This window comes from Nerophis ophidion, linkage group LG10 (genome assembly GCF_033978795.1).
Source record: "Nerophis ophidion isolate RoL-2023_Sa linkage group LG10, RoL_Noph_v1.0, whole genome shotgun sequence".
In the NCBI taxonomy this organism is placed as follows: Eukaryota; Metazoa; Chordata; class Actinopteri; order Syngnathiformes; family Syngnathidae; genus Nerophis; species Nerophis ophidion.
This window is the reverse complement of record NC_084620.1, coordinates 70,862,492-70,877,887: the sequence shown is the minus strand read 5'-3', so window position 1 is coordinate 70,877,887 and position 15,396 is coordinate 70,862,492. Positions and strand designations below refer to the sequence as shown.

The 15,396-nt window shown below is 39.4% G+C and overlaps 1 protein-coding gene across 1 annotated transcript in view; it reads right to left on the bottom strand.

The window, feature by feature from the left end:
• LOC133561239 (forkhead box protein P2-like) overlaps nucleotides 1-15,396 on the bottom strand; it is a 289,077-nt gene that overhangs the window by 162,270 nt on the left and 111,411 nt on the right. Inside the window, 1 exon segment of the mRNA XM_061914578.1 lies at nucleotides 14,430-14,622. Coding sequence (XP_061770562.1) covers nucleotides 14,430-14,615 — 186 coding nt within the window. The 5' untranslated portion in view covers nucleotides 14,616-14,622.

Genomic DNA, 15,396 nt, shown 5'->3' with positions numbered 1-15,396 from the left:
AAAAAAACATCAACACGAGTGACTCATAGACCGAATTTTCAGGGACGGAACGTAAAAAACCCCAAAGACATTAAAACTAACTCGTAGACCGAATATGATTGGCGTAACGTAAAAACAAAAAAACAACAAGAGGGACTCGTAGACCTAATTAGCCTGGTAGAACGTTAAATAATTGTTTTCAAAAAATAAAAACAACACGAGTGACTCGTAGAACGAATTTGATTGGCGTAACGTTAAAAAAAAAATAATACATCAACAAGAATGACTATAGTAGACCTAATTTTCCCGGACGGAACATAAAAAACCCCAAAGACATTAACAAAACTAACTCGTAGACCGAATATGATTGGCGTAACGTAAAAAATAAATATAAAACATCAACAAGAGTGACTCGTAGACCTAATTTACCTGGTGGAACGTTAAATAATTGTTTTCAAAAAATGAAAACAACACGAGTGACTCGTAGACCGAATTTGCCAAAAGGGAACGTAAAAAAAAAGAAAGACATTAACAAAACTAACTCGTAGACCGAATATGATTGGCGTAACGTTAAAAAAATAAATAAATAAAACATCAACAAGAGTGACTATAGTAGACCTAATTTTCCAGGACGGAACGTAAAAAAAAAAAATAGGCGCCATCACCTGCTGTCAAATTCCGACCATTCCCCGTGAGCGAAGTAGCGGGGGAGGTTGGGTTAATTGCTGTCGCCGTGGACTTGGCGGCTCGCAGCAACAAAAGCCAGGCCTGGAAGTGGGACGGCACGCCGCGGTGCACGTGTCAGGAACACGCTCAAATGGCGTGGTCGCCGTGCGCCCGTCAGAGGGAGCATGTGTCAGGAAGACGGTCAAATGGCGTGGTCGCCGTGCGCCCGTCAGGGGGAGCACGTGTCAGGAAGACGGTCAAATGGCGTGGTCGCCGTGCGCCGGCAGCCCGGGTCGTCTGTGATATCTGACCTACTATTAAGTAGCTTGACAACAATACCGGCGCCCGCATTCAGCTGTGAACATCGATACAAGCTGCCCCATCAATCCTGCTTACAAACCTGGACCGCGGCGCCGTAATCAACTAACGGCCCCTTCGTCTCCATCTGGAAGTTCCCAGGATCGATACCCGCATATTCATACAGCGCGGCGATGAATTGATCGGCGGAGGCGGAGGCTTTTATAAGCCATGGCGGAAATTAGCGTCCGGGCGACATTCATCATGTGCTGCGGCCGGCAAACTGCAATCAGATACAGTAGGAATCTAATCTCGGATCTCAAATCGAATTAGGTCTCTTTAGGCGACCCTTAGGGACGGGGTGGTGAAACCCCGGCGGGATTTAGAGGGCGGCGAATTTGATTGTGGGTGCGGTGCTTATTGTTCCGTGGATAAGGGTTGGTTTTTTTATTATCAGTTTTTGATCAAACAACTAGAAAGATGACTGGATTAGCTCTGGCTGAACTCCAATGTGGGCGGGCAGCACGGCTGAACAGGGGTTTGTGTGTGTGCCTCATAATGAGAAGGTCCTGAGTTCAATCCCCAGGCTTGGGGTCTTTCTGTGTGGACTTTCCGGCTTCCAAAGGGGAAGCACTAAATGGTCCCAAGTGTGTCGGTGTTGTCACACCCATACACCCACACTTTGTGGACGCCATCTGCTGTTGTGTTAGCTCCTGTCCTGTGCTTTTTATTTTGGCGGCTCTTCCGGTTTTGTTGGTGTTGCTGACTACTCAAGTCGAGCCTTTTTTCTACCAATGATGATGTTATCGATTCTTTATTCTCTGGTGACTATAGCCAATCCCTTGTGATGCGAAGTGCAAGTACACTCGTACTTTGTGGACGCCTTCTGCTCCACATTCCCTGTAAGAGTTTTGCATTTAGTTTTGTTTTGGTCACAGCACTTCCCCATTGCTCTCGCCTTTTGTTTGTTTTATTAATAAATACTTTTTTTTTTTTTTACTGCACGCTATTACCTCGGGCTTGGGGTCTTTCTGTGTGGACTTTGCATGTTCTCCCCGTGACTGACTCCGGCTTCCAAAGACACACACCTGGGGATTGGCTACACTAAATGGTCCCTAGCGTGTGAGTGTTGTCTATCTGCCAACCCAAGAGGGAGAAGCGGTAGAAAAATGGATGGATGGATGGATGGATGACATTGGACGAATGTCAGGAGTTTCGGAGCTATACGGTTCTTGAGCACTCCATCACAAGGTTTAGTCCGGTTCTGACCTTGTGGAGTTGGGCTTTGTTAGTGTTGTCCGATGTTTTGTGTTAGTTCCTTTCCTGTGCTTTTTATTTGGCAGCTCTTCCTGTTTTGTTGGTGTTGCTGACTACTCAAGTCGAGCCTTTTTTCTACCAATCATGATGTTATCGATTCTTTATTCTCTGGTGACTATAGCCAATCCCTTGTGATGCGAAGTGCAAGTACACTCGTACTTTGTGGACGCCTTCTGCTCCACATTCCCTGTAAGTGTTTTGCATTTTGTTTTGTTTTGGTCATAGCTCTCATTTTATCAATAAATACTATTTTTTTTTTACTGAGAGCTGCTACCTCGTTCGTCTGCATCCTAATAATCCCAACAACCTTCTGCGTCTTCCACGACGCGCCGCTAGTTCTAAGCATCTTATGGCAAGTCATCAAAAAATAAATGATAAAAAACTGAAATAAATGTGAAGTTCGATACAATATATGTGGTTTAAATTTAGTAGCCCCGTTAATGTCAACATACTGGCCCACGAGTTCATTTCCAGATAAAGATTCTTGCGGACAATTCCTAAAAACAATATTTCTGCTGTTGTATAGAGGAACTTGGAACTGCGAACCCACCGGCTTACCCTTGCACAGACATTTTAACCTACAACACTGAGGTCCAAACTTGTGATTGACATAACTCAGGCGTTCCTCAAGGCATCCCTTTAAGTCCTCTCCTTTTTGGCGGTTACATGTAACTGCCAAACGACGCAGTGGCCTAGTGGTTAGAGTATCCGCCCTGAGATTGGTAGTTTGTGAGTTCAAACCCCAGCCGAGTCATACCAAAGACTATAAAAATGGGACCCATTACCTCCCTTCTTGGCACTCAGCATCAAGGGTTGGAATTGGGGGTAAAATCACCAAAAATGATTCCCGGGCGCGGCCACCGCTGCTGCTCACTGCTCTCCTCACCTCCCATGGGGTGATCAAGGGTGATGGGTCAAATGCAGAGAATAATTTCGCCACACTTAGTGGTACTTTGACTTTTAACTACTTGCTGTAGCTTGTTCACTCCGTGGTCATTTGTTCAACATATTTAATGATACCAGTGGCGTTCCTCAAGGTTCCATCTTCTGCCCTCTCTTTTTCATCATTTGTGATAGCCAGCGAGTCCAATTCAAAAAACGTGTGAGAGCGTCTCGCATTGTTTTGAAGAAGGTTCTTAAAAACAGACTCGGACAAAATAAATAGACCAAAATCAAATGTCTATTGTAGAGAAGTCGGGTTCTCCGGAATATAGTAAATAAAACTAAATAGTGAAGAGCGAAGGTCAGCTCTTTGGATTTCTGGAAATGTGGCCGCCAGAACAATTCAGTTGAAAAGCCTTGCTCTGAACTAAGGATTAATTTGAATTGCTTCATCCCCCTCCAAAAATGCCCACTTCAAAGCATAATGGCATTGACGCTTCAGACTTTTTTTGTGGGTTTAGCCATGATAAACATGCATTTCAGATGTTAGGATGCTAAAGAGAACACAGCTTGCATATTGAAAACAACTCTCAGCGTGGGACAGACAACCTTCTGATTGGAGTCTTTATCGTAGACAAGGGGTTTGGTCCGAATTTGACCAGGTTGAGCCTTGTTGTTGTGTTTTAAGGCAAGGCATCACATTTTGCAACAATACCACGTCGACACACAAAAATAAAAACTAAACATTTTCTTAATGTAGTGCCGCTCTTCTCTTAAAGGCCGACTGAAAGCCACTACTACCAATCACGCAGTCTGATAATTTATAGATCAATTATGAAATCTTAAGTTTGCAACACATGCCAATATGGCCAGGTTAGTTCACTAAAGTGCAATTTTAAATTTTGCGCCAAAAAATCCTGCTGAAAACTTCTCGGTGTGATGACGACTGCGCGTGACGTCATGGATTGTAGAGGACATTTTGTGCCAGCATCGTGCCCAGCTATTAAGTCGTCTGTTTTCATCGCAAAATTCCACAGTATTCTGGACATCTGTGTTGGTTAATCTTTCGCAATTTGTTCAATGAACAATGGAGACATCAAAGAAGAACGCTGTAGGTGGGAAGCGGTGTAGCAACACAAACACAGCCAGTGTTTCATTGTTTACATTCTCGAAAGATGACAGTCAAGCTTTAACTATGGAACAGAGATGTCAAGCGAACACTGTTGGATTGAACCACACACACAAAGTACAGTGTACTATGCAGCGATAATTTTTAACCTTCTGTATTCTGAAGGCGATATATGTCGTGTGCTACTCCAGCATCAATATCAACAACGTCCTCCTGACCAAGACCGTCAGCGTCGGGTTCAAAGCGGTATGGCTCTATCCTTTGTTGCGGTTGGGCCTAGCCAAGGGGTCCTTCCAACCCCACGGCTGCCACGGCACCTCTCACAGCATCTTCCCTATCTGAATCGCTCCCACTGCCCTTGCCCCTTTTTTTTTTTCTAGTCCTTCACTCTCACTTTCCTCATCCACGAATCTTTCATCCTCGCTCAAATTAATGGGGAAATCGTCGCTTTCTCGGTCCGAATCGCTCTCGCTGCTGGTGGCCATGATTGTAAACAACGTTCAGATGTGAGGAGCTCCACAACCCGTGACGTCACGCGCACATCGTCTGCTACTTCCGGTACAGGCAAGGCTTTTTTATTAGCGACCAAAAGTTGCAAACTTTATCGTGGATGTTCTCTACTAAATCCTTTCAGCAAAAATATGGCAATATCTCCAAATGATCAAGTATGACACATAGAATGGAGCTGCTATCCCCGTTTAAATAAGAAAATCTCATTTCAGTAGGCCTTTAACTCCAGTATATACAGTCGTGCTCATAAGTTTTCATACCCTGGGGGAATTTAGGATTCCTTGGTCATTCTTCAGAGAATATGAATGATAACACAAAAACCTTTCTTCCACTCATGCTTAATGGTTGTGTGATGCTATTTATTGGCAAACAACTGTGGTTGCTCTTTTTAAATCAAAAAGACAAAAGAAAGTACCCAAATGACCCCGATCAAAAGTTTACATACCCCAGTGATTTTGATCTGAGAACATGCACAAAAGTTGACACAAACAGGTCTGAATGGCTAATCAAGGTCCCTATCCTCACCTGTGACCTGTTTGTTTGTAATTAATGTGTGTATAAAAGGTCAGTGAGTTTCTGGGCTTCTGACAGACCAGTGCATCTTTTATCCAGTGCTGCATAGATCTTTCTGGATTCTGAGTCATGGAGAAGGCAAAAGAATTGTCAAAGGATCTGCGAGAAAAGGTAATTGAACTGCATAAAACAGGAAAGCGGTATAAAAAGATATCCAAGGAATTGAGAATGCCAATCAGCAGTGTTCAAAACGCTGATTAAGAAGTGGAAAATGAGGGATTCAGGTCAACCAGCAAAGATTTCAGCCACAACTGCCGGGAAAATTGTTTGAGATGCAAAGAAAAAATCCACAAATAACTTCAGCAGGACTCTCTGAAAAATTGTGGTGTGGCTGTTTCAAGATACACAATCAGGAGGCACTTGAAGAAAAATGGGCTGCATGGTCGAGTGGCCAAAAAGTTACATTTTTGTCTCATCACTCCAAATTACTTTGTTCCAGAAGTTTTGAGGCTCGTCTCTGTGCTGTTTGGCGATAATGTAAGCGGGATACTTTGTGACATTTGCGCAGAAATGGCTTTCTTCTGGCGACTCGGACAAGAAATCATAAATTCTCCCAGGGTATGTAAACTTGTGAGCACAACTGTATCGTGGAAATTTAGGAGCAGTGAGACTTAATACTTGGAATGAGTCGTTTTAGATCAGGAATGGGTATTTATTTTGACGGGGGGGGGGGGCAGTATATCTCATTTTTTAGAAACACTAATACAAAACCTCACAATAATGTCTGAATTCTAAAAACGTTATGACAGACCGCCTGAAAAAATGGAATGGATTTTTTTATTTTTTTACGGAATGAGACACCCTGAATGTACCGTATTTTTCGGAGTATAAGGCGCACCGGCTGAAAATGCATAATAAAGAAGAAAAAAACATATATAAGTCGCACTGGAGTATAAGTCGCATTTTTTGGGGAAGTTTATTTGATAAAATCCAACACCAAGAATAGACATTTGAAAGGCAATTTAAAATAAATAAAGAATAGTGAAGAACAGGCTGAATAAGTGTAGGTTATATGACGCATAAATAACCAACTGTTATGATAACCTAACATATTATGGTAAGAGTCATTCAAATAACTAGAACATATAGAACATGCTATACCTTTACCAAACTGTCACTCATAATCGATAAATCCCATGAAATCTTATACGTCTAGTCTCTTATGTGAATGATCTTAATAATATTATTTTATATTTTACGGTAATGTGTTAATAATTTCATACATTAGGTGCTCCTGAGTATAAGTCGCTCCCCCGGCCAAACTATGAAAAAAACTGCGACTTTCAGTCCAAAAAATACTGTACATGAAAATAAAGAATGTGGGATTTACAATATTAACTATGAAGGATAAAAGACTGAATATTGACAACATATGAACTTCACACCCCCCCTCTATCCACATATTTTACAATCAAACGAAACGCAACAAACAGGGAAATATGAACGAAAACCCCCCCACCAAAAGACAGTGGACTCATGCGAGTGTGAGTGATAAAAAAAATTAAAAACAAAAAAGGAACACTAATACAGAACCTCACAATAATGTCTGATTGAATGCTAAAAAAGTTATGACAGACCACCTAAAAAAACAATGGAATTTTACTTTTTTTTTTACCGAATGAGACACCCAGAATGTACATGAAAATAAAGAATGTGGGATTTACAATATTAACTATGAAGGATAAAACACTGAATATTGACAACAAATGAACGTCACACCCCCTCCCTATCCACATATTTTACAATCAAACGAAACGCAACACACACAGGGAAATGTAAACGAAAAATACCCACCAAAAGACAGTGGACTCATATGAGTGTGAGTGATAAGAAAATTAAAAACAAACAAAAAAGGAACACTAATACAGAACCTCACAAAAATTTATCTTTGAATGCTAAAAAAGTTATGACAGACCGCCTGAAAAAACAATGGAATTTTACATTTTTTTTTACCGAATGAGACACCCAGAATGTACTGAAAATAAAAAATGTGGGATTTACAATATTAACTATGAAGGATAAAACACTGAATATTGACAACAAATGAACATCACACCCCCCCTCTATCCACATATTTTACAATCAAACAAAATGCAACAAACAGCAAAATATGAACGAAAAACCCCCCCACCAAGACAATGGACTCATGTGAGTGATAAAAAAAAATAAAAACAAAAAAGGAACACTAATACAGAACCTCACAAAAATGTCTGATTGAATGCTAAAAAAGTTATGACAGACCGCCTGAAAAAACTATGGAATTTTACATTTTTTTACCGAATGAGACACCCAGAATGTACATGAAAATAAAGAATGTGGGATTTACAATATTAACTATGAAGGATAAAACACTGAATATTGACAACAAATGAACATCACACCCTCTCTCGTTTGCACTGCATATTTTATGGGGAGGATTAAAAAAAATATGTGCTAAGTTAAAAACAAAATTGCTCCGGTGTAACTTAGCCCCTACAAGGTCCAATCTCAGGCGAGAGACCTTAAGATGCTGATTTTCTAATTATAGCTGCAGGTGGTATTTGGGAAGCTGCTAGGTAATGGCAGAACCCAGAGGGACATGGGAGGGGGGGGGGGGGGGGAATTCATCAGTGCTTATTATTAATCATCCCTCCAGCAGCGTGATGAGAGACTGCAGCTTCTTATACCCGCCGGACCACTCAATGTCAAATATGGAAGGAAAATTAGAGCCCTGCAAATAGTCTGATGCTCGGTAAACAGTCAAGCACGCCTGCTGTCATTCACGCAGAGAGCCTGCCTTCGCTGGCGTGTGAAACAATGCAAGCAAATGCATCCTCCCATCTTTTGTCTGCGGATGGACCTTATTGTGCAGTCAGTGTGTGTGTGTGTGTGTGTGTGTGTGTGTGTGTGAAGTTAACAGCACAAGGGCCCAGGATTTTTAAAAAGCCTCCAGAGACCTGTTAGCTGGACTGCTCATTTCAATGTGTCTGTTTCTGGGTTGGAAGAAGCCACCACGGGCCGGCCTCTTTTTATAAAGCACAAGTCAATTTGAGAGTACACTAACTAGTACGGGTGCACAAAAATTTCCAAATCGCGGTTCATATTCATCCCGATTCTGAATCGATTATTAATTTTGAAAAATCTATTAAAAATGCAAAAATAGGTACAAATGTTTTTATTTTATTTTTTCTTACAAGAATACATGTTTTTGAAATATTTTTTGGTCATCCCGGTTCTAAATGGATTCATAATTTTTCAAAAACCAATCAAAATATGTATTTTAAAACATTTTTCATACAAGAATACATGTTTTTGAAAGATTTCTTGGTCATCCCGATTCTAAATGGATTCATCATTTTCAAAATCAATTAAAAAAATGTAAAAATGTATTTTAAAACATTTTTCATGCAAGAATACATGTTTTAGAACAGGGGTCAGCAACCTTTTTGAAAGCAAGAGCTACTTCTTGGGTACTGATTAATGCCAAGGGCTACCAGTTTGATACACAAATAAATAAATTGCCAGAAATAGCCAATTTGCTCAATTTACCTTTAATAAATAAATAAATATATATATATATATATATATATATATATATATATATATATATATATATATATATATAATGGGTATTTCTGTCCATCATTCCTTCGTACATTTTCTTTCCTTTTACGGAAGGTTTTTTGTAGGGAATAAATGATGAAAAAAAACACTTCATTGAACGGTTTAAAAGAGAAGAAAACAGGGAAAAAATATAAAAATTAAATTTTGAAACATAGTTCATCTTCAATTTCGACTCTTTAAAATTCTAAATTCAACCGAAAAAAATGGAGAAAAACTAGCTAATTCGAATCTTTTTGAAAAAATAAAAAATAAAATCATCCCAATTAAAAATCGATTCATAATTTTCAAAAATCTATTAAAAAATTCGAAAAATAAGTACAAAAATATATATTTTTTTGTTAAAAGAATACATTTTTTTAAACATTTTTTTGGTCATCCCAGTTCTAAATGGATTCATCATTTTTCAAAAATCAATTAAAAATATGTATTTTAAAACATTTTAATGCAAGAACGCATGATTTAGAACAGGGGTCACCAACCCTTTTGAAAGCAAGAGCTACTTCTTGGGTACTGATTAATGCAAAGGGCTACCAGTTTGATACACACTTAAATAAATTGCCAGAAATAGCCAATTTGCACAATTTACCTTTAATAAATAAATCTATATATATATATTTAAAAAATGTGTATTTCTGTCTGTCATTCTGTCGTACATTTGTTTCCCTTTAACAAAAGGTTTTTTGTAGGGAATAAATTATGAAAAAAATCACTTCATTGAACGGTTTAAAAGAGGCGAAAACAGGAAAAAAATTTAAATAACATTTTGAAACAGTTTATCTTCAATATCGACTCTTTAAGATTTTAAATTCAACCGAAAAAAATTGAGAAAAACTAGCTAATTCGAATCTTTTGGAAAAAATTTAAAATAAAAATAAAATAAAAAATCATCCCGATTCTAAATCGATTCATAATTTTCAAAAATCTATTAAAAATGCAAAAAATAAGTACAAAAATATTTTTCTCTTGCAAGTAATTTTTTTTCGAAAGACTTCCTATTTATGCCAATTATAAATCAATTCATAATTAAGTTAAATAGATAATAAATAGAAAAATATTTTTTTTAGAAATAATGTGTTTCATCCGGTTCTAAATGGATTCATATTTTTCAAAAATCAATTGAAAAACCCAATAAAATAAAAAGTACAAAAATTAGAAACATTTCTCACTCATCCCAATAAATCGCTTCATAATTTCAAAAAATTATATACATTTTTAAAAATAATACAAAAGGTTTTAATGCAAGAATATTTTTTTTTTAGAAACAATTCTCTCATACCGATTCCAAGTCAGTTCATAATTTGGAAAAAAAGATCAATAAAATAAAATTACAAAATTTTTTTTTTTTTTTTACTATCAAATTGATTCATAGTTTTCAAAAATCTATTTAAAAAATTTATTATTACAATGTTTTTTTCTTAAACGGATACTTTATTTTTTTTAAACGTCTTATTCATCCCGATTCATAATTTTCCCAATTTTTTTTACAATATTTCTTTAGAAACACTTCTTTCATACTGATTACAATTCATAATTTAAAAAAATAAAATAAAAAAAATCAATAAAATAAAATTACAAAAATTTTTTTTTTTTTTTTAGAAATTTTTTTCTTTCACTATCAAATCGATGTATAGTTTTCAAAAATCCATTTAAAAAATGTATTAGTACAATGTTTTTTTCTTAAACGGATACTTTGTTTTTTTTAAACGTCTTATTCATCCCGATTCATAATTTTCCCAAATTGTTTTTACAATATTTACTCAAAAATGAAAAAAAAAATTTCTTCCAAGAATACATTTAAAAAGAATACATTTTCAGGCCATCTCTATGCAACCATAAATAGTTTGTCTAACCTGTAAGCTGCTTTGAAAACGTTTAATTTTTATCAGAGTGGCGGCGTGGCGATAAAGTGTGGCCGTTTGACACCGCCAGCACCGCCGCTGGACTGGCGGGGGGTGGATGGGGTGGGTGAGGGATGGGATGAGGGGGGGCTGCAGGACATGCTTCATTTTGCTACACTGACTCCCAGCACCCTGCAGACACCACCACGGGGCTTCAGCTGCCTCCACAAACACACACACACACACACGGAAATGGCCACCAAACCCAGAAGGAGGACACAACCCCATGAGCGGACCCCCTTGACCTGATCCCCCGCTGCTCTTTTGGCCGACTGTCAAAGCCATCATTCACCGTGAAAAGACAACAACAGGCACTTTTGCTCCGCTGGCGCCTGACTTTGACGAATACCCTCACACACAAACACACACACACACACACACACACACACAGAAAAAAATAGATGCGTTTTTAAAGGCCTACTGAAATGAGATGTTCTTATTTAAACGGGGATAGCAGCTCCATTCTATGTGTCATACTTCATCATTTCGCCATATTGCCATATTTTTGCTGAAAGGATTTAGTAGAGAACATCCACGATAAAGTCCGCAACTTTTGGTCGCTAATAAAAAAGCCTTGCCTGTACCGGAAGTAGCAGACGATGTGCGCGTGACGTCACGGGTTGTGGAGCTCCTCACATCTGAACATTGTTTATAATCATGGCCACCAGCAGCGAGAGCGATTTGGACCGAGAAAGCGACAATTTCCCCATTAATTTGAGCGAGGATGAAAGACTCGTGGATGAGGAAAGTGAGAGTGAAGGACTAGAAAAAAAAAGAAAAAAAAAAGACGGCAGAGCGATTTAGATATTAGACAATTTTACTAGGATAATTCTGGAAAATCCCTTATCTACTTATTGTGTTGCTAGTGTTTTAGTGAGATTATATGGTCATACCTGGACAACCTGAAAGTGGGAGGGGTGTGGCCACGGGTGTGGTGACCGCCAGTGTCTCAGAGGAAAGCTATATTGCCATATTTTTGCAAAAATGATTTAGTAGAGAACATCGACGATAAAGTTTGCAACTTTTGGTCGCTAATAAAAAAGCCTTGCCTGTACCGGAAGTAGCAGACGATGTGCGCGTGACGTCACGGGTTGTAGAGCTCCTCACATCTGAACATTGTTTACAATCATGGCCACCAGCAGCAATAGTGATTCGGACGGCGAAAAGAACAATTTCCTCATTAATTTGAGCGAGGATGAAAGATTTGTGGATGAGGAAAGTGAGAGTGAAGGACTAGAAGGAAAAAAAAAGACGAGGGCAGTGGGAGCGATTCAGATGTTATTAGACACATTTACTAGGATAATTCTGGAAAATACTTTATATGATTATTGTGTTACTAGTGTTTTAGTGAGATTATAAATTCATGCCTGAAAGTCGGCGGGGAGTGGAGACCACCAGTGTCTCTGATGGAAGCCATGGAGGAGCCAAGAAAGTCGCAGCTGCCTCTTTGACAGCTGCAGGAGGACGCAAGCCCCGCTCATGTTTACAGTAAGAGCCGACTTATTACCACAATTTTCTCACCGAAACCTGCCGGTTGACATGTGGTAGAGAAACATGTTCGCTTGACCGCTCTGTTCCATACTAAAGCTTCACAACAAACACACAAAAAAAACACTGGCTGTGTTTGTGTTGCTAAAGGCAGCTGCAATCCACCGCTTTCCAACAACAGCATTCTTCTTTGACGTCTCCATTATTAATTGAACAAATTGCAAAAGATTCAGCAACACAGACGTCCAAAATACTGTGGAATTATGCAATTAAAGCAGACGACTTTTAGCTGTGAGTGGTGCTGGGATAAAATGTCCGCTCCAACCAATAACGTCACAAGCACGCATCAACATTAGCGTCATCATTCCGCGACATTTTCAACAGGATACCTCGCGGGAAATTTAAAATTGCAATTTAGTAAACTAAAGCGGCCGTATTGGCATGTGTTGCAATGTTAATATTTCATCATTGATATATAAACTATCAGACTGCGTGGTCGCTAGTAGTGGCTTTCAGGAGGACTTTAAAGGCCAATACGGCCGCTTTAGTTTACTAAATTGCAATTTTAAACTTCCCGTGGAGTTTCCTGTTGAAAACGTCGCGAAATGATCACACGAATGATGACGAGTGTTTGTGACGTTATTGGTTGGAGGGGACATTTTATCCCAGCACCACTCACAGCTAAAAGTCGTCTGCTTTAATCGCATAATTACACAGTATTTTGGACATCTGTGCTGCTGAATCTTTTGCAATTCGTTCAATTAATAATGGAGACGTCAAAGAAGAATGCTGTTGATGGAAAGCGTTGGATTGCAGCTGTCTTTAGCAACCAAAACACAGCCAGTGTTTCTTTCTTTGTTGTGAAGCTTTAACACAAAGTGGTCAAGCGAACATGTTTCTCTATGTCAACCAGCATGTTTTTGGATGGGAAAATTGGGATATTAAGTCGGTATCTTACCGGAGACTTCAGTGGATTGTGCTCCTGCAGCTCAAAAAGGCAGCTGTGATCTTGGCTCGTCCATTGGCTTCTCTGAGAGACACTGGCGTTTACCGCAGCCATCCGACTTTCAGGTATGACTTTACAATCTCACTAAAACACTATTGACACAATAAGCAGATAAGGGATCTTCCAGAATTATCCTAGTAAATGTGTCTAATTACATCTGAAACGGTCCCACTGCCACCGCCTGGAGCAGTTGCCTTTTCTTTTTTTTTTTCTTTTTTTCGGTCGGTAGAGTAGCCGTGCCAGCAACTTGATGGTTGCAGGTTCGATTCCCGCTTGTGCCATCCTGGTTACTGCCGTTGTGTCCTTGGGCAAGACGCTTTACCCACCTGCTCCCAGTGCCACCCACACTGGTTTAAATATAACTTGGATATTGGGTGTTACTATGTAAAGCGCTTTGAGTCACTTGAGAAAAGCGCCATATAAATATAATTCACTAATTCACTTCACTTTAGTGCTTCACTCTGACTTTCCTCATCCAGATATCTTTCATCCTCGCTCAAATTAATAGGGAAATCGTCGCTTTCTCGGTCCGAATCGCTCTTGCTGCTGGTGGCCATGATTGTAAACAATGTTCAGATGTGAGGAGCCCTCACACCAGTGACGTCACGCGCACATCGTCTGCTACTTCCGGTACAGGCAAGGCTTTTTTATTAGCGACCAAAAGTTGCCAACTTTATCGTGGATGTTCTCTACTAAATCCTTTCAGCAAAAATATGGCGAAATGATGAAGTATGACACATAGAATGGACCTGCTATCCCCGTTTGAATAGGAAAATCTCATTTCAGTAGGCCTTTAATTCAGTGCAAATAAGGAGCAAAAGAGAAGCATGGCCAAAGGTCTTATTGCTGCTTTGTAATGAAGAAGGGGGCCCTCTAGCGGCCAACAGCCTGCCCAGCATGCACACACACTCACTCATATGCAACATCACTGCAAATATAGCCAGGAAATAAAACAAAAAACCTCCAACTAAACAACATAAATGACTAAGAGGTGTGCCAGAGCCTACATTAGAGAAGAGGGGGGCATGGTAGGGGGAATAAAAAGGAGCGTGAGGGAAGGGGGGGGGGAGACACAACTTACCTGCTGTTGTTGCAGATGCAGCAGCTCGACTGTGCTTACTTCGCCGCTCGTGTCACCGCCACCAGCGCTTGATCTCCCGTCTCTACCGCCAGCCTCTAATTGGCTGCTGCTTAGGGCGCTCATTCCATTTTGACTCATTGAACTGTTGCTTATTGTCTCTGCGGCCGACTCCTGCATCATCATCATTTAAAACCTAGAAGTGATTAAGAGGCACCGGTTAGGGCTCTTCGTACAATCCCCCCCCCCCCACCAACCCCTTTTACTATATATATATATATATATTTTTTGTATACATAAAGCATCCATTATTCTAACACAGCCCCCCCTCTCCTTTTTTTTTTGCAAATTAAAGCATTTAAAGGAGGAGGATGGGGGGATGCAAGAGTGAGCAATTATGCATTCATTGTGTAAATGAAGCAATACAAAGAGATGCACGTCCCGCTGCTGTTTGACAAGGACGGGGGGGGGGGGGGGGGGGGGGGGGGTTGTATAAATGTGCTTTATATCCACTAAAATCCAAGCGTAAATTAAATATTCAATAGTTCCACTCTAAATAATATAAAATATAATATGGAAATAAAGGCAAACATATGCCGGGGACAATTAAAGCATATGTCATGTTTTGCTCCTGCAGGATTTTTTTTGAGTGCATGCAGAATTGGCAGACTAAATAATCACCGGGACAATAAATTAATACAATATATTGGAGGGAAATGAATTTGTGGCGACTATCATTAATGATTGTGCTAAAAACAGCATAAATTATGCATATTAGCGCCCTTGCTGGCTCGCTCTGGTAATAAATGTTTTATCATTTGTACCTCTTTACTACTGAATAAGCCGTCGACAGATTGGACTTTTAAACAGGCTTTATTCATCCAGTCAGGAAATGGAACATGAACACATTTTAATCTGTTTTTCAGTGTTATTCATTACAAATTATGGATATGTTTTATACTGCCAAATT